This window comes from Ursus maritimus, unplaced genomic scaffold (assembly GCF_017311325.1).
Source record: "Ursus maritimus isolate PB19 unplaced genomic scaffold, ASM1731132v1 scaffold_22, whole genome shotgun sequence".
Lineage (NCBI taxonomy): Eukaryota > Metazoa > Chordata > Mammalia > Carnivora > Ursidae > Ursus > Ursus maritimus.
The window spans coordinates 7,942,324-7,966,590 of NW_024424675.1; the positions used below are offsets into that span (position 1 = coordinate 7,942,324).

At 41.8% G+C, this 24,267-nt stretch overlaps 1 protein-coding gene across 4 annotated transcripts in view; it reads left to right on the forward strand.

Annotated features, from left to right (window-relative positions):
• Window positions 1-24,267, forward strand: part of KIF16B (kinesin family member 16B) — a 306,716-nt gene that overhangs the window by 217,796 nt on the left and 64,653 nt on the right. For all 4 annotated transcript variants that reach the window (XM_040637964.1, XM_040637962.1, XM_040637963.1 and 1 more), the window contains one exon: window positions 7,759-7,848. In XM_040637964.1, coding sequence (XP_040493898.1) covers window positions 7,759-7,848 — 90 coding nt within the window. The remainder of the gene's footprint in view (window positions 1-7,758; window positions 7,849-24,267) is intronic.

Below are 24,267 nucleotides of genomic sequence, written 5' to 3' on the forward strand. Positions count from 1 at the left end.
AATAATCGAATATTTTGACCTGATTTATTTGGTGTAGTGATCTTCTGTCCCTTCTCTCTGCATCAACACCTCATCCCATGCCCAGTTTTAATTTGGGGCAAAAATAGGACTTTAAGATATATTTCCCCTTTCTGCGTAGTTTTTCCAAACCTCACATGCCCCTCTTCCCACCTCCAGGGGTGATGGTGTGTCCATTATAGAGAAGGGACCTGACTTTGACATCACGTTTTCCTGTGGAGAGATGACACACGTGGTTGCCTTGCCCCTATGCTCCCCCCACCCCCGTTTCTGCAGTGATCATGACTGGCTTTTACGCTTCATCATCCTTGTCCCTATCCTGTTTACATGCTGGCAGACAAGGGGAGATTTAAATGTTTTATACATTAAGTAGGAAGCTTGAGCCATTGCGATCCCTATACTTAACCTGGAATCAGGTAAAGATCTCAAGGGTGAAGAATTTGGAAATCTTTGTATGCGTCGCCGGAAACTTGTGTTACAAATATGTTGAGAAAGCAGCATATTCTCAGTGCATTAAAAAAAAAAATTGTATTGTGTGGCCAATTCAAATAATCTGATTCAGATGAATCTCAAAGAAACCACCAGAGAAAGGTATGTGGAGCCAGGATGACAGCAGGCCTTGTTTGCCATTTTGACAGATCTGGGCCAAGCCTGGAACTCTTACCTGTTTGGAAAAGAAACATAATCTTAAGTACCTCTTTCAGCATCTAATGTGGCGCCTAACACATAGTAGTAGCTCAATAAATGTTTATTTCTACAGTGAGTGTTCTCCCACCTCTACCCCAATTGCTGCCAAAGGCTCATTCCCTCAGAAGCCTTGAAATGTTGTAGGCTGGGGAGGCATTTCTATAACTAATATCAGTTCTATAAGTTAATTAATACAGTTTTAATTGTATAACTGATGATATGTGCTCTGGTTACACCGTGAGCTACACGCTAAGGCATCATGGAGGAGGGGGATGATTTTTCCAGGGAGAGAGAGGTGTGGGAAAGCTGCCAAGGGAGGAATTGTGGTTTGGATGCCACCCGGGAGGCAGCTGTCTAGTCATAGAATGGGGTGTACAACTGAGGAGGCCATTCATAAGACTCTGCAAAAGACCAATGAAATGCCACGTTTCTGGGTTAAGTTGTCTGAATTGTGAGATTTCTGATCCATTGGGAGCTGAGATTAGAAACGTGGCATTGGGTCAGCTTGGAAAAGGCCCTGAATGCCAAGCTGAGGGCCTTGGCCTGGAGGGAGGGAGGGGTAGAGGAGGGTGGGAGGATACTAAGCCATCATATTTGATTTTGGAGCAGGAGTTCTAGCAGTGATTTACAGCAAGGCTGCTTATACTGAATCCCCTGAAAGGTTAGTTAAAACAGAATACCAGGCCCCACCCTAGTTTCTGATTAAGTAAGCGTGGGTAAAACCTTCGACTTCGCATTTCTCACAAGTTCCCAAGTGAAGCTGGTGCTGCTGGTCAGGCATCACACTTTGACAACCAGTGGTTTAGACTATAGACTGAAACACTGAGGGTAGAAGTCATTCAGATCTGTATGTGGGTTTGTTAATTTGAGTTTATTAACATATCAAGTAAGATGTGAGGCAAAAAAAACCAAATCATTACCCAGAATGTTCCACTAGTGATCTTCATTATTAAACATTTTGAAGAAATTATATAATGTTAATGGTTCCAGAAAGTCCCCTTCCTTTTCATTAATAGTGGGACTCTTGGAGTCACCAGCATGACACAGTGAAGGTAGAGATCCCTCTGATGCCTATACTGACCTTATTTAACCCAATTCAGAGGAATTCATGTATGAAGCTTGTGACAGGCCTCTGCACATTGGGCCGTCTTTCTCCAGCCCCTCTCAGCCCCACACACCACTATGTTAGCATCCCACATCCCATTGAAAGCACTGGGGGCTGAGATGAAGAAAGCAGGAGGAAGTGCATTTGATACTTTTCTGAGGGCTCCCTCAGGGACTCTGTCCTCTCCTTGCTGACTTGTTGGCTTGTGCCGAATGCCCTTGATTCTCCTGCCCAAGAAATCACTTAGCCAGGTCACGACCTCCCCAGTATTTGGTGTATGCACGTTGTTAGAGAAATTGGTATCCCTTATAAAGACACTATTCTTGGGCCACCATGGAAAGATAAATGAAACCCCAAATTACAAGGTAGATTTGGAATAGCCATTTCATTAGTTAGAGATTTTAAATGGTGGTCTGACATGAATGAACTAAGAAAATGAAGTGGGAAAGACTGCAGGCCTTTAAAGCCCTGCAAGCTAAGTGTCCACTTCACCTTGTATCTTTATTCTAATTTTACTTGAGGCCATCTCTTTTCCCCAGAGAGATGAAAAAAAGGTGTTGCTCATTGTCCTGAGCATTTGTAAGATAAGTCCATCTTGGGGCCCCCTCTTCCAGCTCTTCATTTAGGATGCTGATGACGTGCCAAGTACTCTTCTAAGGTGCAGTGAAAACCAGCTAAAAATCCCACCTCTCCTGGAGCTGAGATTCCAGTGGAGAAGGCAGACAGAAAGCAGGATACCATGTTAGGTAGTGCCTAGCAGAACAGTAAATTAGAGAAGAGGATCAAGTAGTATGAAGATGGGAAAGGAGGTGCCATTTTAGATAGTATAGCCAGAGAAAGCATCAGTGAGAAGGTGATTTTGAGCCTAGACCTAAAGGAGGTGAGGGAGCTAGTCATGTGTGAAGAGTATTCCAGAAAGAGGAAAAATCTCGTGAAAAGTCCCCGAGGCCATTCTTACTGTGTAGCATGTTTGAAGTGTTCCAGATAAGCGAGGAAACCAGAATGAGCAAAGGAGCAAGTGGTCGGAAATGATGGGTTGGAGGAGACCAATCAGCAATCCATGCAGGTCAGTTGAAGAACTTGAATTTGTACCCTGAGTGAGACAGTATAGCTTGGAAGGATGTCCTCTTCAAGCAAAGAAATGGCCCCATCTAACTTCATTTTTAACAAGATTGCTTTTAGCTACTGTGTGAGACAGGAATGAGAGGAAAGTTGGGGGGTGGGAGTGGGGGACAAAAGCAGAAGCAAGGAGACCAACTAGGAGGCTGTTAAAAATAACCCACCCAAGAGAAGAAGATGGTGGCTTAGACCAAGATGTGAACAGTGATGATGGTGAGAACTGGTCTTATTCCATTTTGGAGTTAGGTGGAAGAGATTTGCTGTCTGATTGGATATTACCTGTGAGAGAAAGAGGAACATCAAGGATGATGCCAGTGTTTTTGGATTGAGCAGGTAGGAGAGTGGCATTGTCATTTACTGAGATGGGGAGGCAGGTAGCGGAGGGCGTTTGGGAGATTAAGTTTGGTTAAGTTTAGCCATGTTAAGTCTGAGATGCAATTAGACATCCAAATAGGCAGTAGGATATATGAGTCTGGATTTGGGGGACAAATATGAGCATCCAGGGAATCATCAGCATATAAATGTAAGCTTTGAGATGGGATGAGATCATTAAAGGAGTGAGTGCAGGTAGAAAATAAAACATGTTCAAGGACTAAGCCGTGGGACACTTTGATGTTTAGAGGTCAGGGAGATGAAGAGAAATCTCAGCAAAGAAAACTAAGGTAAGAGTGTAGCAACCTGGAAGCCAAATGAAAAAGGTGTTACGAGGAGGAGCTGTCAGGTACATCAAATCCTGCGATAGATCAAGTAAGATCAAAACCAAAAATTAACCAGTGGATTAGCAATATGGGGGCTGTTGATGACATTGGTAAGAGTAGCTTGGAGCGTTACATCAAAAACTAATGATGTACTGTAGGGTGACTAACGTAACATATTAATAATAATAAAAAAAGAGTAGTTTGGAGTGGATTCAAGGGGTAATGGGAAGGAAGAAATTGAAATATCAAGAATAACCTCTTTCAAGGAGTTTTTTTTTTTATGATGGGAAGGATAGAAATGGAGTGGTAATTAGAAAGGAAAGGGAGGCCAAGGGGGAAGTTTAAGATGAGAGAAATAATAGCTTGTTTAGCTGCTGATGGGAATAATCTAGTGCAGAATGAGGATTTGTCTGTGCAGGATAGAGAAGAGAAAATTACATCTTTCAGTATCCTTCAGAAGGCAAGACGGGATGGAATGCAGTGTTTAAGAAGCGGGCTTGACCTGAATAGGAGCACTGATCCATATGTCATGCCTGGTAACAGGGAAAAACCTGAGGTATAGGGTAGATGGTGGCAATGAGGAGTCTTGCTTAAGGATGTCTGGGGAAATGTTCTTTTGATTTCTTTCATTTTCTCAGTGAAATAGGAATTAAGGTTTATCAGCTGAGGACAGGGAGAAAAGTGATGAAAGCTTGAAGAGAAAGATGAGGTAAACTGTTTACAAATCTGTTGTCTAAGAGAAGAGTGGTTAAGACAGGAAAATGGGATATGACTGGTGGGAGGCATCCAGGCTGACCTGAAAGTGGGGATTGTGACTTTCTTTTTTTTTTTTAATAATAATTTTTTATTATGTTAGTCACCATACAGTATATCCTTAGTTTTTGATGTAATGTTCCATGATTCATTATTTGCGTATAACACCCAGTGCACCATGTAATATGTGCCCTCCGTAATACCCATCACCGGCCTATCCCAATCCCCCACCCCCCTCGCAAACTGAGGGCTTCAGAGGGGATTGTGACTTTGAAATGAGACCAGTCAGTCCACTTGGTGGTGTGTTTTTCTTCAGTCACATTCTTCCAGGCAGGTACAGGCCCAGAGTAAGCAGACAGTTGGATTTCACCAAGGTTGTAGTTTAGTTATCAGTCCAGGGAATTTCAAGAGCAGGACGAAGAGATTTGGGGTTGAATGCAAGGGAATGGTTTTCATGATTGCCCATGGCTTCCACGTTGAATGAGGAAGGAACCAGGACAAAGGTCAAGGAGCAGGTCAGGGTGTTGGAGGGATCATCTGGGTATTACGGGAATGACCAAAATTCATGGCAGGTGTTCCAAAGTGTTGGAGCAGATGGCAGCAGAACCTAAGACCTTCAAAGGGTTGGGGAAGTGACTAAGGTGAGTTGAAAACGGCAAGAAAGATGGGCGGAGCACGAAGGATGGGTGGAGTGTAGGGTCTGAAGGCATGAGCTTCACAGAGGAGGGATTTTAGAATGGGGAGAGAAGCCGTGGTTTGAAAGTTGGGTCAGAGAACAACAACGTCTACCTACATCCCAGCACTTTGGGAGGAAGAGTTGAAGGGGAGAAGACAGTCCCTACTTGAGAGGACTGCCAGGGAAGTGGATCCTCAGGGGAGAGCCAGCCTTCAGTTAGAGTGAAGATGATGGGGATGTTGCTGGAGGAGGCTAAGGATCTGGAGTGTTTTGCTGATAATTGACTAGGAGTTAAAGAGGTGCAGGGGAAGCAACCAAAGAGAGCCATGGAGCGCAGGGGAGTGACGGATGAGGGAGTCCTTGGCAACTTTGGTGACTGTCAGTGGAATTCAGAGTTCCAACACAGCAAGGTCTCACCGGCGAGCATCTGATGTCTTACTGCTCGCAAGTCACAAGTGTGGTTCCATGAACTCTCTGTGCTCTCTTGGCAAGTAGGCGGCATCTTGGCTCTTCCTGTTTTCCCTCTGACACCTGGTTTGTGTCCAGCCAAAGCAGTGTATTGCCGTGTTCTCGCCCTAAGGAAGCCCTCACACCCATGCTGATTGTGGTGGCCTCTGTCACAGTGCCTTTGCGGGGTCTGTTGAAGAGAAGAGAACCAAGAGAAAGCCCCCTGCCCAGCTTAGCTGCGGGCAGTGGTGTTTTCCAAGCTTGAGTGACTTGCATACCAGCTTTCAAAACTTACAGTTGCTGAGCTACTGTACTGTTTTTATCTAATGATTTTTTTGGTAAATATACTTACCTTTTTTTCCTTATAGGACTATCCTTTTTGAGGGAACTCATAAGAAGAAACCTGCCATAATTTTAAAAATTCATTGTAAATAATGAATACAGAACCAGAATGCTAAAAATTCTTAAAAAAAAAAAAAAGTATATCCTTATATGACCAAAAATCATCTCACTTGCCGCTTCGGGAAATGAGTGAACCTAAGACTGGCTGAGACTCAAGACTCACTCCTGAAACTACCCACATGGGTATTCTCCCCACTACTGCTTCTCCTCTTTTACTGAACCCCATGTGGGAGAATCAGTCTGAATTACAGTGCTTGAGAAGGGCCTTGCTGTAATGTGCAGGATAAGATTTCCCATATGGGGGGACAGGGCCCATGCAAATGCCCTGGGGTGGGAAGGAGTGTGTGCATTCAGCGAGTACGGCAAGAATGAACACACCTAAGGGGAGACAGGCTAGAAGTGAGGCTGCTGCAGGCAATGGGTTAAAAATTTAGAATTTGGGTCTTTAAGATGAAAAATTTAGGTCTTTTTCTATGAGCAGCATGAAACTACCAGGGGGGTTTTCAGGGGGGAGGTGTGTGTGGAATGATTGGATTTAAGTTTTAAAAAGCTGCCCCATCAGTTGTGCTGAGAAGGGATTGGAATAGGCAAATGCAGACACAGACAACTGGGGGAGCCCCTGGTAAAGGTCATCTGAGACCCAATGACCCAGAGTGACATGTGGTGATGGTGGTGGAGGATGTAAGGATAGAACTCCAAGAAATGTTTACAAAGCAGAAAGAGCAAGACCTACTACCTGTTGGACTGTGGTCATGGTGGGGAGGAGGGGATCAGGCATGGCTTCAACATCTGTCTGGCGGAGCTTGTTGGATGGTGTGGTGAAATGCACCAGACAAGAACTGGAGTTAAGACTAGAGAGAGCATGTGGAGTTTGGTTTTAGACAAGATGACTTTGAAGTTCTTGTGGGGTGACATGTAAAGAATGATGCCTCCAAGTTGAGTACATGGGTCTAGAGCTTGGAAGAAAGGTGGGAAGTGTAATGGGAATTTGAGACTCCTTAGCCTGTGATTGTCAAGGCTGATGGGGTCTCCCAGCCTCCCATTGTCCTGTGACCTTGATATGTGAGCTGATGTGCCTCAGGGCCTTTGCATGTGTACCACTCAGCACATTGAACAGAAACAGTTCAACTACTTTCATTTAAAGGCTGGGTTGAGGGGCGCCTGGGTGGCCCAGTCGTTAGGCGTCTGCCTTTGGCTCAGGGCGTGATCCTGGTGGTCTGGGATCGAGCCCCACATCAGGCTCCTCAGCTGGGAGCCTGCTTCTTCCTCTCCCACTCCTCCTGCTCGTGTTCCCTCTCTCGCTGGCTCTCTCTCTGTCTGTCAAATAAATAAATAAAATCTTAAAAAAAAAAAAAAAAAAAGGCTGGGTTGAGAATTCCTCCTCTAAAATAAAGCAAAATATATTGTGTGTTTTTATGCTAACAATCGAGGTACAGACATTTTGTTTTCTCATTTTTTTCCATCCTGTCCACTATGGTGGCATGTGGTAACCTACAGTGACCTTTTATATGGTCACAGTGCCATAACAGAAAGGTCACCCTTTGGGATTTACTTTCCTCAACCCAAGTGGAGGGTTAACGGACAGGTTTTATAAACCATGAAGAGGTAACTGTCTCTCATTGTACACGGGCACATACTGCTAATAAGCAGATTTGGGAACCAGAGATGCATCCTTAAGTAGCGAGCGCTTTTATTTATAAGTCTTATTTATGCAGCTAGATTAATGTTTTCAGTTCTGGAGACATTTTACATGCTAATCACTTTTTGTTAATTTTAAAATTATTTTTTAAAAAATGCTAGTCATTTTTTCCCTCTAATTAATGCTGATTTATTTTGATTTTCCCGGTTAATAGATTACTGTCCTAGATGAGACGTGGACTGTATTCAGGCGCTACAGTCGTTTTCGAGAAATGCATAAAACATTGAAGTTAAAGTATGCAGAGGTAAGTTATGAAATAATTATCTCCAATTAAGAACATTTATTTTATAAAGCAAATGAGCTGATTGCATTATCAATGCTCCCCCCCCTTAGGTATCAGCTTGTAAGTGTCACCAAGTTTTATTGCAATTATTCATCTGTCAGAAGTTTAGCTTTTTAACTTCTGTTCTTTGTTCCATTTCCATTCTACACAATTAAAACATTTACTGAACACAAGATTTTGAAAGTGATAATAAAGTGATGGTAAATGAATTCTATCCTTTTCATAAAATTTACAACGAACTTTAAATAAATATTTTAATCAATTTACAACTTTTGAACTGTAAGACCTATTTAAATGAAATAGTAGTAAATCCCTCAGTATAGATTTGCCCTTTCTTCTCTTTTTTAAGACTATATTAACGCTTAGACTTCTTAATGAGAAGTTAAGTCTTAAAAGGTAATTTGCCATCAGACATGGATGGGAGGTATATTGTAAATATGGAATTATCTAGAAGCAGGGAGACATTTCATGCATCTGATCAGATATCCAGTGTATGGATACATTGTTATTCTTTTCCTCTTTGGACAAAGACTAGTATTTAAAGTATTTCTTATTTGGGGCACCAGGTGGCTCAGTGGGTTAAACGTCTGATTCTTGGTTTTGGGTCAGGTCATGATCTGAGGGTGGTGAGATCAAGCCCCGCATCTGGCTCCAGCAGGGAGTTTACCTGAGAATTCTCTCTCTTTCTCTCTCTGTCCCTACCACCCCCTGTTCGCAGTCATTCGTTCTCTCACAAGTAAATAAATGAATCTTACTTTTTAGCAGAGAAAAGTATTTCTAAAAGTAGTGTGTATCTTCCAAGTGAGTATTTATTTATTTACTTTTATTTCAACTAAAGGAAACCTTGTATCGGCACAGCTCTTTGGGAATTTTGGCTTGAGGGGATTGCAAATCAGTCAGTAGTCACTGTCTCATGGCTGCTTTCCCTAACCTAAGTATTGCTTTTCAGCACTATTTTTATAGTTTCTTATGATATCCTGAAAAATAACTTAGACTTTTTTTTTCTAGTTCAGTTCACATTAAATAACTAATGTTTCCTTAACCTTCCCATGCCTTCTTCTCTTTCTTACCCAATATAAATATAAAGAAAATTCCTTTTTTGTAAATAAGATGGTTCCTTGAGTTCTGGTAAAATTGAATTATCTGAAATCCCATTGTTAAGTATTAATAGTATTCAATTAAACATTGAAGAACTTCAGGTGTGAATTTTAGTTCCGTGTTCCTCAAGAAGCTTCAGTTCCAGAAGTAACTGCATCAAAGTCAAGTTATTAAGTTTCTGCAATTTACTCTTCATGTCCCAAGTTAATATTGACAATAAAAATTGGAAGTATCATGTACGTATTAATGTATAGAGTGACTTGTTTTTAAAGTGAGCTTTGCAGCTCATTACCTGGTTGATTATAAGTTACTATCCCAATACTTTAACGCTGTGCAGGTTTTCTATTAACTTACTAAATTCCCCGATGATATAAATGTGTATATATGTATCATTCATTCCATGACTTATTTCATATCCATTCTTTCAGTGACATTAGTTCAGGGCCATACTATGTAGACACATTTAGTATATTATAATAATGGAGTGGTGGACAAGAACAAAAAATGTCTTCTCTTACGTATCCTCAATTCCTACTCGGACAGACTGACAGTAAGCAAGGAAAATATACTAGCTAGCACTTAACGAGTATGTGTGTTATGTGACAGTTACCATCTTAAGTGAGCTGCAGGGCTTTGAGGGAAAATATCAGTAAAATGTAATGGGGCAGAAGATGTTGGGCATTTAGTATAAGATTGTTTCAGGGTTGGGCTTTCTGATGAAGCGACATTTTAGTTGAAATATGAGGTGAGAGACATGAGTTTGCAAAGAAAGAATGCACAGCCCTAATCGGTGTTGTTAAAGAAAATTTCAAAACAGAAGCGATCTTTAAAAATATAAGAAAACATACCTGAGGTTAACAGTGAAATAAACATGTAAATCAAAGAGGTTGCGTGTTAGCAGGCGAAATTAATGGACAAAGATGATCACATATGTAAAATTCTTCTCAAGGGAAGAAAGAATGTATCACATACCTGCTGAAAAAAGTGACATTTGAATGAGGAAACGCGAGCTGCTCTCATTCATTCATTCATAAGTCTGTATTGAACAACTCCACGCTGAATACCATTGTAAGCAAGACAGCCACGTTCCCTCCTCTCGCAACGCAGGGAGAATGAGCAATAAACAAACCAACCAATAAGTGAGATAATTTTAGATAATGTTAAGTGCCAAGGCAGTGTGATGGTGTGGCATGAGAGCTGGGCATGCTGGGAGAAACCTGAATGTTATAAGGAGGTGGGCATGAGAACCTGGGGGTGAGCCTATCTTCAGTAGAGGGAACAGCGCATGCACAGGCCCTGGAATGGGGCCAAGCCTGGCATGTTCCAAGAATGTGAAGACCCGTGAAGTGTCAGGTGTGGTAGAGATGAGGGCAGGGAAGTGGGTAGGGACTGTATCACGTAGGGCCGGGAGTTCGATCCCGAGTGCTGTGGGAAACCACTGGATGCTATTCAAGAGGGTCTGAACATTCAAACTAAGCTGGAATTTCCATTCTGTCCATGTAGGACTTGTCACAGAAGTGTTTTTCCAGAAGACAGGCTCGTGATCTAAATGACACCCACGATCGGAAATTGCTTTTCCTTGTGGAGTCCAACCTTGTGACTTACAATTTCTTTCTTCTCGGGGCAAAAAATGTTAAGAACTTACACATGTGTGCATCTATTCGAAAGAGAGGAGGTGATGTGAGTGGTGGTTTGAAACCGTGTGGCGATATCCTAAAACACTGCCTCTAGAAAGGGAAGTTGTGCCAATTACAAAGCCTGAGGGAATGCCACTGAGCTTTGCAGGGAATGCCACGCTCTAATTTCCTCACCATTGGCCGAGCACTGATGGTGCCCTGGGTGTTGTGTTATGCTTTTGCCATTCGTGACCTCCTGTGGTTGGAGCCAGAAACTTGCCTCTTGTCACACAACCGGTCAGTAGAAGCCAGTGTGGAAGCCCAGGTGGTTGGACCCCATTTACTGTGTCTACCCAAATACTACTGTAAAAATAAGAGGAAAAAGGTGATCTGTAAAAATACAGCAGCATGTCATTGTAGACCTAGATAAATCTTATTCCAGTGAGACGAGAACAGCATTGCCCATTGAACATTTTCAAGATGAAACTTAAATGTCAAGTTGAATATCAGCTATATTTTCTAACATAAAGATGACTTTCCTTTTGTGCAGGCTGCCTTCACATAATCTTACTTGCTAAGTGTTTGTGGAGACTTGAGATCAATATGTTTATTAGGTCTTCAGCAGTTAGGATTGCTCTTATTATTGTTCATAATATTGCCAACTCTGTGTATAACGCTAATCTTACTGACGTAATCAGCTGCCTCCCAATGATCCACGTGGCCTGACAACGTCCTAGAAATCACTTGACTTGTCAGAGTTGGAGCCTTGCTTCAGGAATGTCAAAAGGTTAAGATAGAAGGATGCTGAAGATTTCCCCTCACAGATGCCTGTTCCGTAGCCAAGTGGGGACATGTTTTATTTACCTCACTCCTTCACCAAATGGAGGTCATTATTTCTATACAAGTAGGAAACTACTCTTGTTCTCTTAGTTGCAAGGGTAGCAAGATGGCTGATTTTTTTCTAACGATACACACTAACTTGACCAAGTTATACAAGGTTTCACATTTTTAGTCAAGCTGAAAAAAATATTGAAAAAATATGCTTGAATTCAAAACACACAGGATTTGTGATTGCTTGCCAAGATAGAGAATCTCCGTTCACCTTAAAACTCTAGTTTGGGTTATCGCTTATAATCTTTTGGAACTCTGAATTATATCCTAGTCATTTACACTTCCTTCTGGAATTTAGGCCTGTGTTTCCTGGGGGATATATCTCTAAAGAAGTTTGATGTGACAGTTCCTTTTATGGGATTTTCTTTTTTCTTTTCACATCAGAAGTTCCATGTTTATGGTAAAAGACTGAAATTATTCAAAGATGTATACATAGAATGTGAAAGTTTCTCTTCCTCTAGCCCCCTGAAGTAACCATTTGCAGTGCCCTCAGAAGGTCTTCTTGGGTCCGGCCGACCATTCAGACTCACAGGACTCCCATAGGCCATACTTAGCATTTTGAATGACTTAAGAGAGGTGTGAGACAGATAGCCCTGCTTGTCAGCAGTATACCCACAGGGACGTGCTGAGGTGTAAGAGTCACCTCACTCGGGGAAGCCTGGAGCTGTGGCTTCCCACCAGAGAGCTATCACTTCCCCAGTCTACCAACACTTTATCCATTTATCAAGCGATTGATGGGTTTGCCAAGAGCAGTGGTCCTAGTAAACAAAGTTGGCATACCACCGTACCGGATTTTCAGAATCCTCTTCAGGGACTATATGGGTACTTTCTAGGTTTTTGCTATTGTGACTACTTCTCTGTACATGTTCTTTTTTTTGAGAGAAAGAGCTGGCTGGTGGTGGGGGAGGGGGCAGAGGGAGAGAGAGAGAATCTCAAGCAGGCTCCATGCCCAGCACAAATCTGAAACGGGATTCGATCTCACAACCCTGAGATCGTGACCTGAGCTGAGATCAAGAGTCAGACGCTTAACTGACTGAGCCACCCAGGTGCCTCCTATGTGCACATTATTTAAAATATCTACATGACTTCTGGTTCACACATGCATACTTTCCCTGTGAAGCAATTTGGTAATTGCTCAACTGTTCTTAAAGACCAATTTACAAAGAATCAAGGTTAGGAAAAGAACGTACAGAAATTGGGGAGACTGAGAGGCCCAGGGCCTTGCCTCCGGTAGTGACAAGGTTTTAAGAATTCCTTACCCATCATTCAGCTAAATCTTCTAATTTCCCTGTTTACTTATATTTATTTGCTTAAGTATTTACTGTATACTATAATGTCTCCTTAAGGAGAGTGAGGTCAACTGAAGATCCCTCAGGGATACTTTATATACACTTGGGTGGTGAATTAAAATAGGAAGGGGTTGTTGATTATTAGCTATAACGTATGTCTGTGAAGAAAACAGAAGGAATTTAAGGTTATTACACACACAACAAATTTGTGAATTGAAAAGACACGGAGCCACTGGGTCCCATGAAATGCAGACATGGGGATTGAGGGCAGAGGTAAAGCAGGAACCAAAGACAAATTTAGTGCATTGCTTTTGTACAGTGACAAATTTCAGAATAAAAAAGAAAACAAAGTTCTTTGTCCTGTGTAATACTAAGGAAGAATAGATTGGCTGCAGGTGACCTCGGATCATAATGGGAGAATGATGCTCATTCTATTTTCAGATTCACTGTCTGAGGAGGCTGAGCCCTCACTGGAAGTGCTGCATTATTCAAGGTTTTTAAAATTGTTTTATTTTTATTTATTCATCTTCCTTAATCTTAGCAGTTTCTTTTGGATTCTAAATAGGTTTCCCTTTTGTCTTGAATTAATTTGTCCTCTGGATATACTGACATGTATGGTGCAAGATATTAGCTCCTTCTGGCTTTCTTTCTCTGCTCCCCTTCATTGACCTTGTATGGAATCTTAATCAAATTAAACCCTGTGTTTTCAGATTCCACATCTGTAAAATGATAATGCCACAGCTAGTTTGTAAAAGCTTGTGAAAGCCTCAGATAAAATACGTTATTGAAAGTGACTAGGAAGTAATACGCGGCATCTGCTAGAGCGCATGTCTTTGAAATTTTATCATGCAAATCATTTCTGCAGTGCTCTTTATGTGTATGAAAAATTTTTGACTCTATTAAAATCAGTAGTACAATCCCTTTAAACATCAGTCAAGTTAGATGCTCGGAAACAAATGTTCTCTTTTCGCCACGGAAAAGGCAGAGTTACCGTTAATGTCTAGTGTCTGTGAGGTTCACCTGTGGATCCACATCATAGTCTATGAGTCCATCAAATCAAAATATATGGGGCGCCTGGGTGGCGCAGTCGTTAAGCGTCTGCTTTCGGCTCAGGGCGTGATCCCGGCATTCTGGGATCGAGCCCCACATCAGGCTCCTCCGCTGGGAGCCTGCTTCTTCCTCTCCCACTCCCCCTGCTTGTGTTCCCTCTCTCGCTGGCTGTTTCTATCTCTGTCGAATAAATAAATAAAATCTTTAAAAAAAAAATCAAAACATAGCTTATCCAGAAGCTGTGAAAAGAAAGACTTTTAACACCATATTCCCTCTCAACCACTAGAATGAATAGCGAAGACCTGGTTCCCCTGTCCTCTGTTTTCTGGATTTCTAGTGGGCTCTGAATGTATTTAATGAAGTAGTAGGACAGGGGGCTGGAAGATGAGAGGGTCACTCAGAGCTGCTCGTTCTGGGAGGTTCAGAGATGCCAAACTCCAATTTTTAGAGGACTTTATTTTAATACATTTAACAAGGAAGCCTCCCTTCCAAGTGCTAGAGCCTAGTGGGCACCTCACCTCTTGGGAGAACTATCTCATGCTGAGAACAGTGAGGCTTTGGAATCCCTCATCGAGGGCCCTTTTGTAATCTTGGCCAAGAGTGTTTCTGAAGCGGGTATGTGTTAGTCTGCCTAGAGTCAAGAGGACGAACCATGGAATTGGGCTATGTTATGTATCAAAATGTACCATCCAAATAAATGTTAAGGGAACTTTTAATGCCTGGGTGTGTGGGGAGAGCATAAGTCACGTGGAACATGGCATGTGCCTGTCTGCATCATAACTGAGTTATCACGGTGAGTCATTAGAGTCCCCAAGTGTCAAACAGGAGATCAGCCTCCATCGGCCGCGTCCCCAGGGGGCTCCCTTCTCCCTACAGGGCTAAGGGAGAAAAATATTTTCAGAGCCTTCAAGTAAAACATGAAAGACTTCTGTGTTAGAGCAACTGTTCTAGCTCACGTCTGGCAGTCTCCGGGTGCCCAGTAAATACCAATGGGAAGGAAAAAAAAATCCTGATTAGGCAAGAGGTGATTTAATTTGTATATGGACTTTCAGTTTGTGCCGATAGAACCATTTCTCACCTTCTTTATTTTCCAAGTAATTTCCCCAAAGCAGCACCAGGGGGGAAAAAAAAGAAAGAAAGAAAAGAAAAGAAGGGAAAGAAAAGAAACTGGCTATTGGCCTTGGATTTGTTTTGGACAGCTATTTACCATCGATCACAGAAATGCATTCTCAACAGTTTTATAACCAGCATTCCAAATTTAATATAAAAATTGCAAATCTACTCACCACCCAAATTATAATACTACCAACCATAGCCACAGGGAGCATCCAGTAAGCCTTAGATAAATTCACCTGCACCAAGCCCTCAGACCCCTTGAATTTTTAAATAGCAAACAGCTATGGAGGCAAAAATAGAACGCTGCCTGCCAGCTTCCTGACCTAGTATGTTAAGAGAGACTCAGGTATCTCACTGTATGGTTTGCATCCCACCATTCTTTCCACCCGATAGATAAACAGTATTTAAATCACTGCTTTCAAGGGTAAGGGGAGCTGGGAGCAGAAGGCATCAGAATTTGCTGGGAAGCTTTTCCAGGATATGTGGGCAGAGACGCCACACTAGGAAATTCTGATTCAATAAATCTGATGTGGACCTAAGAGTGTGTAGTTAGGGCCCAAATTCCCCCAAATGATGCTCTCCGGGCCACTGGTTAATATGCCGCCTGTCATTTCTTTTGCATCCACCTCGGGAGCATTAGTTGATTTTTCATTATTATAGGTCACCAGTTCTAAAAGGTGATTTCCAGGGACCAATAATCTTGTCAAAGTTAATGACAGGCGAGCTTAAGCCTAGACAGTGAGAGCATGTTGATTGTTTCTTTGACCACCCGAAACTCTGAAGCACAGAGTAGCAGGCTTTCGTCTGCCGCTGGCAAGGAGACTTCTGCAGCAGGGAGTTGGACCCATTTGCACACTACGAAACGTAAGGACGCCGTGGCACCTTAAAGGTTTGGGTACTCCATGGTTTCTCATTTTAGAAATGAGGACTCAAATGCCCAGAGTTTTGTTGAAAGTCACACCAAGACTGGGGGCATAGGCAGAGTTCATGTCTCCTGATTCCTAGTCCTTCTTTGCTTTGAGTTTCCTTCTCCGTGACCATGTTCATTCAAGAAGAGGGAGTTTTCAAAGTGCCCCAGATGAGACCAAAGAGAAGAACATCTCTTCTCTGCAAAAATCTGTTACATAAGCAAGTCCCTACGGATAACCAGAAACTGGGTTTCTTCTGTGAAATGTTATGACAATGACAGGTTCCTGCCATGCCTCAGCCCCTGAAGGAGGCAAGTAATATCATAATAAGAGACAGAAAATGCAAGCATTTGAGTTAGTCCAACTGTGTAATTATTCTTAAATATGCAATATTAAATTCTCACAGATCTGAAACATTTCTCACTTTCAAAAATTGTTACGGCACATACGAATGTCCTCAAATCTGTCTTCCCTCGCTCATGCTTAAATAAGATTGACACTGGCTTTGGGAGGAGTGAGATTTTATGTAGAAAAGTTACAGTCCTTTTACCAAATATGACCAAGTCAGTGCAGTCTTAACTGTGTATCCAGAGATGGTTTTGTACCTAGTATGACTCCGAGTTTTAGCACTTTGGTGACAACAGGACGGCAGCTCTGTCAGTGGTATGTCCGCATTGTAATTGCTGGCTACTCCACACGGGCCACCAGCAAAGAGTCCTGCCTTGCTCCCTCATTCCGCGGATGTTGAAGGAGAGTCCTGAATGCGCCCGGCACTGGGCAAGGCACACGGCAGGTATTCATAAATATTGGGGTGTGCTTGTTACCATATCAAAGGTCTAAAGGTAGCTCATCACTGCTTTAATAAGTCCACTAGATTGTTCTGAAGCGTTGCTCTTTCATGCCTCTAACAGAACTTGGAAGAAAATTGCTTATTTGTTTGTGAGTGTATTTCTCAGTGACAGCTGTTCTTATAAGACCTTGGAAGCTGCTGTTAATTTTGAGTAGTCAGAAATGCTCCCACTTAGTCAGCTGTGAGAATTGTGGCAGCCCTTTGATGAGTTTTCATTATTTGCATTTCTCAAAAGCTGGAGTAGCTAAAATTTACAGCCACAAACCCGCAGGGTATGGATGTTTCAGACGCTGTCAGTCATCGTGTAGGTGTGTCTACTTGTAAAAGACAGGTTAAAACTGATCTGACCAATTAGAGTGCCAGATGGAATTCCCCACTACCCCCCAACCCCGTCTTTAAAAATCAGGTACTACTTAGTTAGCCAAGTGTTACAGGAGGAAGGAAAAAAATGCCTAGTAAACGAGGAATGAAAATAAAATGCACTTTTATTAGGTGGTAACAGAAGTCAAATGTTTTTCTTTCATTAGTAAAGATTCCACACTTTATTAGTTGTTTTCAGTTTTCTTTCAGTGATGTATCATGTAGCTTTAGCAGCTTAATTTTTATAAAATCATAAAAGGTAAGCAAGACTTTTTATCACTCATTTAAATTTTTGTATAAGGGCTGCCATTATTTATATCCACAGAATAACGATGCCATTTATCAAAATCTGTGCTGTCTGTTGCATCCGAGACCACCTGGACCTAATATAGGGTCTGGCTAACCTAAAAAGTGAACTTGGCCAAGAGAGAAAGCCTTATAATGAAAGCAAACTTTTCCATTACATATAATTTGTCTTCTTGATGGCAGCAGACTGGCCGACGTATCTTATTATAATCTAATAAACATTGAAGTCAGGATTCCAGCGTGATGGGTCTTTGAAGATAATTGGGCTATGTCAGTTCAGTGGGAATCAGAAAGAGAAAAATCAACCTGGAGATGAAAATTTCACTCTGCGATCATCAAGATCCTTAAGAAATATTACAAAGCAACAGAGAATGCTGACTGTGTTGCTGATACACATGCAGGTAGATACGTGGCTAGCTAGTGTGATGGATGCCTGGATTCTCAGTGCTTTCATTTTCTTAATACTGAGATTCACAGATAATTCCATAAAAGGGCTGTTAGTTATAAGCAACTACTAATTGTCTTATCTCACTCTGTTGATAATTCTTCATGTAGATTTATTGTTCATCCTACAAATTAGAGGCTTGTTGTTCAGAATAAAGTTAATAACTTGGGTTTTTAGACTCCACAGTCACTGACGAAGGGAAAGACAAATTTCACTGAAAACCCGGTAGGCCTCAAAATTACTGATTTCATTTTTCTAATGGCTTTTATTTCAACCTTTTTGTCTTAAGAATATGTTTTATTTACTGAATTGCAGAACAAGCTTGTCATTATGTTTCTCTTAGGCCAAAGAAATGTGCTGTTTTACCCTCATTTGTTTGTTTCCTGTGTTTTCGTCTGCATAATCACATTTCATAATTATGCAAAGTGGGCCATTGGGCTGTTAAGTTTTCTTCCAGTGTTCTCCAGGCCTACCATGTCTTCTACAAATACCCAATTTATTTGATCTTAGTCATCATTTTTAACTTTAACGTACAATTTTCCCATAAGAGCTCAAATGTCTTTGCATCGTTTCCCACTCCTGCTGCAGGGATAATGACTGTAGCAGGAAGAGGTACCATTTTAAGGGATTTCTCATGAATACTGCATTCCCATTTATGTCTGTCCTTTTTCTGTTCTACAGCCTCTTCATTATTATATTGGGCCCTATTTTCCTTCTACATACCTTGGCCTTTCTTCAAATAAGAAAAAGCTGTGAAGCTTTTACAGGAAGTCAGTACACTCCTCAAAAGCAATATAGCCAAGAGGATAGGTAAAACATCTCGATGGTACCTGAAATGCTACTTCTAAGTCCTGCATACAGAGATTTTAATCATCGGTACTTGAGTTACAGAATTTCAGACCTGAAAAGGAATTTGAACATCTTCGTTCAACTCCTTCAGGTTTCACAGGTGATGAAACGAGAAACTAGTTTCTATACATTGCTCAAGAATATACCAGCAGCTCCATGCTGAACTGAGACTTGAAATCTGATTGCCCCAAATCCCAGGTTATTAAAAGAAAAAGACATATGGTGTTAATTTAACTGTTCCATTAAATCTGTAAAGAGAATAATCACTTTTTATTGTTTCTATAAAAATGATGCATGCTCATTTATAAAAATTTCACATAATACAGGGAGAAAGCAACAGATCGCCCAAAATCATTCTCTAAATATAATTAATGTTACTATTTAATGAACATTATCTTAAGTACTTAAATGAATAGGCATGGATAAAAGGATGGATATGTAGGTTGAGCAAAAGAAATTAAAATGAGAAAAAAAAAAAGAAAGAATGAAATACCTTTATAACCTTAGGTTCATTCTAGATATCCTATCTTTAATTGCTCACATTAAGTTTAATTTTACTTGAAGGTGTCAGAAGTGAAAGAAAATGAAATAAAACTGAAGAAATTGCTGAACTTCAAATTAAATGTTGCTCTACCAGAAGTTATAAGTTCTCTAAGATATATATGACTTTAAGAAAAAGGAATATAAACAAACATAAGAATGTGAGTTGCTAGTTTTCAAATGTGTTTCCATTTTACAAATTATCAGTGGTGTTTCCCTTTTATGAACGATCAGTTGACTTTTGAAAGCCTGTGTGGAGGTCCTAGCAGGAGAGCACAGCTACTCATATATCCTTGATGGAAGAACAGTCTTCCTCTGTTGGCAAAGGTCATCCTCTATGGCTGAGCAACTGAGCGGGCAGCTTCGGGGGGGGGGGGAGGGACGCACATGGGGCGGTGAGGGAGGAAGGGGACACCCACCTTAGCCAGCCAGATCAGGCAAATCTACCCTGGGGATCAGTGGGGTGACATATCCCAGCCAGATCTCCCTCACATCCCTCAGTTGACTCTTTTAACAAAGACAAATTAGCACACTTCGTTAACTCCCATCTCCCAAATTCTAAAAGTCATTTTATATTATGTTTTTTACATTGTAAGATATATAGCATTCACATTCTTTTATACCTAAGCCAAATATATTTCCCTCTTGGTTGTGATTTTAAATAGAGACAATATTTACTTTACCATCATTTCTTCATTCCTGAGATCTTTATATTGTGCTGTTTCTTGGTTGGTTATTTTTGATCATCCAGTAGGTTTTGGAAAAGATGCCCCTTGATATGTTTTACTTGAGTTCCTATGTGTTTGAGAATGTCTCTCTGTGGCCTGCATGCCTGAAAAGACACTTTGGTTAGGTCTAAACTTGTGGTTCATGTTCCCTTTCCCTTAGCACATTTCAATTTGTGTTGTTTTCTTTATGTACTGTGTGTTCATGGGTGTTTTCATTATATTCATTCTACTTTTATTTCTTCTACTGGGGTTTTCATTCCAATAAGTGGTTTTTGTTTTGTTTTTCTATTTCTTTCTGGAGTATTTCTGGATCACTTTTTTTTTTTTTTTTAATTTTTTTAATTTTAGCAGGTTGGGGCTAGGGAGGATAAGTGAGGAGTGTGGGGATGGAGAGTGTGGTGGTAGTGATTTTCCAATTAACTTTCTTTATTTTAGAATAGTTTAGACGCTTTTTTGTTTTTGTTTTGCCTTTCAGCGTGCCTTGTTAAGTTTTTGCTGGATGCCGGACATGGTGTATTGGGTAAAAGGGACTGAGGTAGATGGGCCTTTAGTGTGAGGTTCGAGGTTCATGGGCTAGGATGCAGGCGGTGTTTGCAATTTGCTGCAGCTGTGGTATCAGAGGCTAACCTTTGCCCCAGTGCCCTTGGTTGTGTCTCTCCTGCCTTTGGGTTTTCCTAGAGACTTCTTCAGTAGAACCTGAGGCTTGCATGTCTTTCATCTGCAATCCCTTGTTGTGCAGGAGCCCTCTGCTGTGGTGGTGAGGTGTGTGGGGCCAGTGGGGAGGGCCCTGTAGGCCTTTGATGAGGTTTCCTCTTCCAGGGAGCCTGCTGTCGGGCATTCCACTTTCCCTAGGTTGGCTAGGCTTTGGTTATTCCAAGGTGTGGCTAAATTCCAGTAAGAGTTTCCCGTGAGGGGAGGCCTTGTTATGGAGAACAGCTTTGGGTGGATTTCAAAAAGGTGATTTTTTTTCTCTCCTCCTGTGGACTTTTCTCCCCTCTCACAGTGAGAACATGGGTGGAGGTAAAACTACCAGAAGTATGCAGACCCTGCACAGACACCGAGCTTGTAAGGCAAAGAGCACTCTGCGCTGAGCCTCGGGTAACTCACAGGGTACAGGTGAAAGTGTTCCTGACTCTCCTTCCTCCAGGGCAGCCTTCTGCGCCCCCTAGGCTAGGATTCTGTCTCCGCCCACCTGTCTTCCCAGTTTGGGGACATGTTTGCCTGCTAACCTCAATTCTCTGATGGATCTAAGAAGAGTTGTTGAGGCTTTCAACAACTAGTCTGTTCAGCTTTTTTCTTGTGAGGGCAAGGATGATGGCTTCCAAGCTTCTAACATGACACATCAGAAAACCAGAAGTTCTATTCCAGTAGTTCTATTAGTTCTCACCCAAGGCTTCCCCCTATTACTAACACCTTACATGAGTATAGTACATGTGTCACAACGAGTGAACTAATACTAACACTGATACATTATTATTAACGTCTATATTTTTTAGATCTCTTTAGTTTTTACCTAATGTCCCTTTTCTGTTCTAGAATCTCATTCAGGATACCACATTGCATTCAGTTACTGTGTCTCCTTAGGCTCCTCTTGGCTGTGACAGTTTTGTGTACTGACCTTGTTTTTGATGACCTTGACAGTATTGAGGAATGCTGGTCAGGTATTTAACAGAATGTTCCCAACTGGGATTTGTGTGCTGCTTTTCTCATGATTAGACGAGAGTTGTGGGTTTAGGGGACAGAAACCACAGAGGTAAAGTGCCGTTGTGATCACATCCTTTGAAGGGGACAGACACTGTAGGGCTTATCCCTGTCCGTACTGGTCCTGATCACCTGGCCGAGGTTGCTCCAGGTTTCTCCCCTGCAAAGGGCTTCCCCCTCTCTGTACTTACTCTTTGGAAGGAAGTCACTGTGCACAGCACACATTTTAGTCATGGAAGGGTATGTTCCACTTCCTGGAGGGTGAAGTGTCCACAAGTTATTTGGAATTCTCGTGCATAGAGGGCTTGTCTGTTCTTTCCCATTTCTTTCTTTATTCAATTGTTTGCTTATCCAGTCATATTTTGGTTATAAGCCAATACTATTTTTTCTTTTAATTTTGTTTTTCAGATTATTCCATCTTTGGCCTTTGGGAGCTCTTTCAGGGAATGCTTGCATCCTTCATCATACTCCATGATGGTGCTCTTTGTTTTGGGTACTTCCTTTCAGGCCCTACAAGATGCTCCAGGCTCAGCTCACCTGTTCTGTGTCCCAGCCCTAGAATCAGCCATTTCTCCAAGAGCTGGCTCACCTTTCCACCCCTTTCCCCCTTGTAGTCTTTTCTTTCAGTCTGGATACCTACTTCTTTGGATTCTTCTTTCGAGATGATTTTTGTGGCTCCTGTAAGACCGTTGGTAACTTCGTGTCTGAGTTCTTCCTGGCTGTCTGTGGCCAGTTCTTCATGTGGCGTGTGTTCTTTATCTGCCTTTGCTTATGTTTTACTCCTCCTCTTCTCACCCTACTCATTTACTCATAGTTCCAGTTAGGGTTCCTTCTGATTCTCATCCTTTTTAAATTTTATTTATTTATTTGCTTGTTTATTTATTTATTTAAGAGAGAGAGAGAGAGCTGGGGGAGGGGCAGAAGGAGAGAGAGAATCTCAAGCAGACTCTATGCTGAGCCCGTGCTCAGCAACAGGGCCTCAGTCTCACAACCCCAGGACCATGACCTGAACCAAAATTAAGAGTTGGGTGCTCAAAAGATTGAGCCACCCAGGTGCCCCTAATTATTTCTCCCCCCCCGCCTTTTTAAAAGATTTTATTTATTTGAGAGAGAGAGAGAGCACAAGTGGTGGGAGTGGGGAGTGGCAGAGGGAGAAGCAGCCTCCCCGCTACGCAGGGAGCCCGATGCAGGGCTTGATCCCAGGACCCTGGGATCATGACCTGAGCTGAAGGCAGGTGCTTACCCAACTGAGCCACCCAGGTGCCCCTTATTTCTCATCTCTAAGTGAAGTAGACTCATTGTTGAAGGAAACACTGGTGTATCACTCGGGCAAGGAGGGGACAAATGTTAGGGATGATAAAGATAGCAACCTACTACTTACCTGAACTACCTGAAATTTTTCTGAATTTCTTTCCACCAGGTTTTTCTTTACTTTGAGACACTTGTTCTCTTATTTTCTGGTGTTCATGAGGGCTATGGGGGTCACTGTAGGGTCAAATGCTTGCCCTCAGACCTTTCTTCCTTCTAACACTGTGAGCTTCTCCAGGTTCTTCCCCCCACAAACCCTACTCACCTTCTTCTTTGCTGCAGGTGTCTCCCACCTTTTCCTTGTCCCTAGATTTAGCCTTTTGAATCGCAGTGTAGTAGAATATCTGAGAGTTTGGACGTTTGCCTTGGTGGCTCACTCATGGTGCCCACGGTCCGGAGGTGAGGTGAGGGAGGCCCTTGGCGGCCCCACAGCGCTTTCCCTGGGTGCCGCCTGGCCTGCCGTGCGGGGCTGTGGCAGTTCCCTGGTTTGGAGACAGAGTGTTTCCTTTTCATCTCTTCTGTTGTTTCTGGTGGTGCTTTTGAAGGAGATGAGCTCCACCATCATTAACCAGAGCGGTTTCCTTACTTACATTTGACAGTTTGTAGAAAGATCCTTTTTGTTAGAATCATACTTGTCAACACGAGACACTCTGTGAAAGTTATAAGGGGGAAATGATGGCTCTTGTTCTTTATGAAAATGAAATCTTATAGAAAGAAAGTAATTTTTCCCTTGTTTCCAAACCCCAGTATATTGATAATTTGTATATGAGTCAGAACTATTTATCTGAGTCCCCTAGAATTTAGTTATTGTAAGGAATGTAGGACTTAAGGAACTGTGATTTTTAGAAATGTAGGCCACTGTGTTTCCTTTGTCACAGGTTACAAAGGAAATCAGAGGAGTTTCTCCTGTGCCTACAGATTGCCATTCACTGTTCCTGACAGTGTTGCTCTTGGAAATCAAATCCGGACCATCTGCTAGATTAAAAAATGAAGCAATAAAAATGAAAATTTATGAATATAAAGAACTTGAGAAGAAATGAAAATGTCCAGCTAATATGTCTTATTTAAAAATTTCTGTGTAACATGAGAAACCAAGCAAGCAAACAAAAGGTGTTGATGCGTATCGGACATGAGCGGAAAAGTCAGGGACGGTTTGGAATCGCCCCCTTTCAGCCCTTTCTTGTATTCTTAATTTGTTGGAAATACTACTTTTCAGACAGCAACACTTTCAGCAAAATGGAAGAGTTTCTCTTTTTCGTTTGCTTCTTTTTTGTCCATTTCTTTGTTTGCTTGTTTTGGCTCTCCAGGTACTTTATCCTGACCAG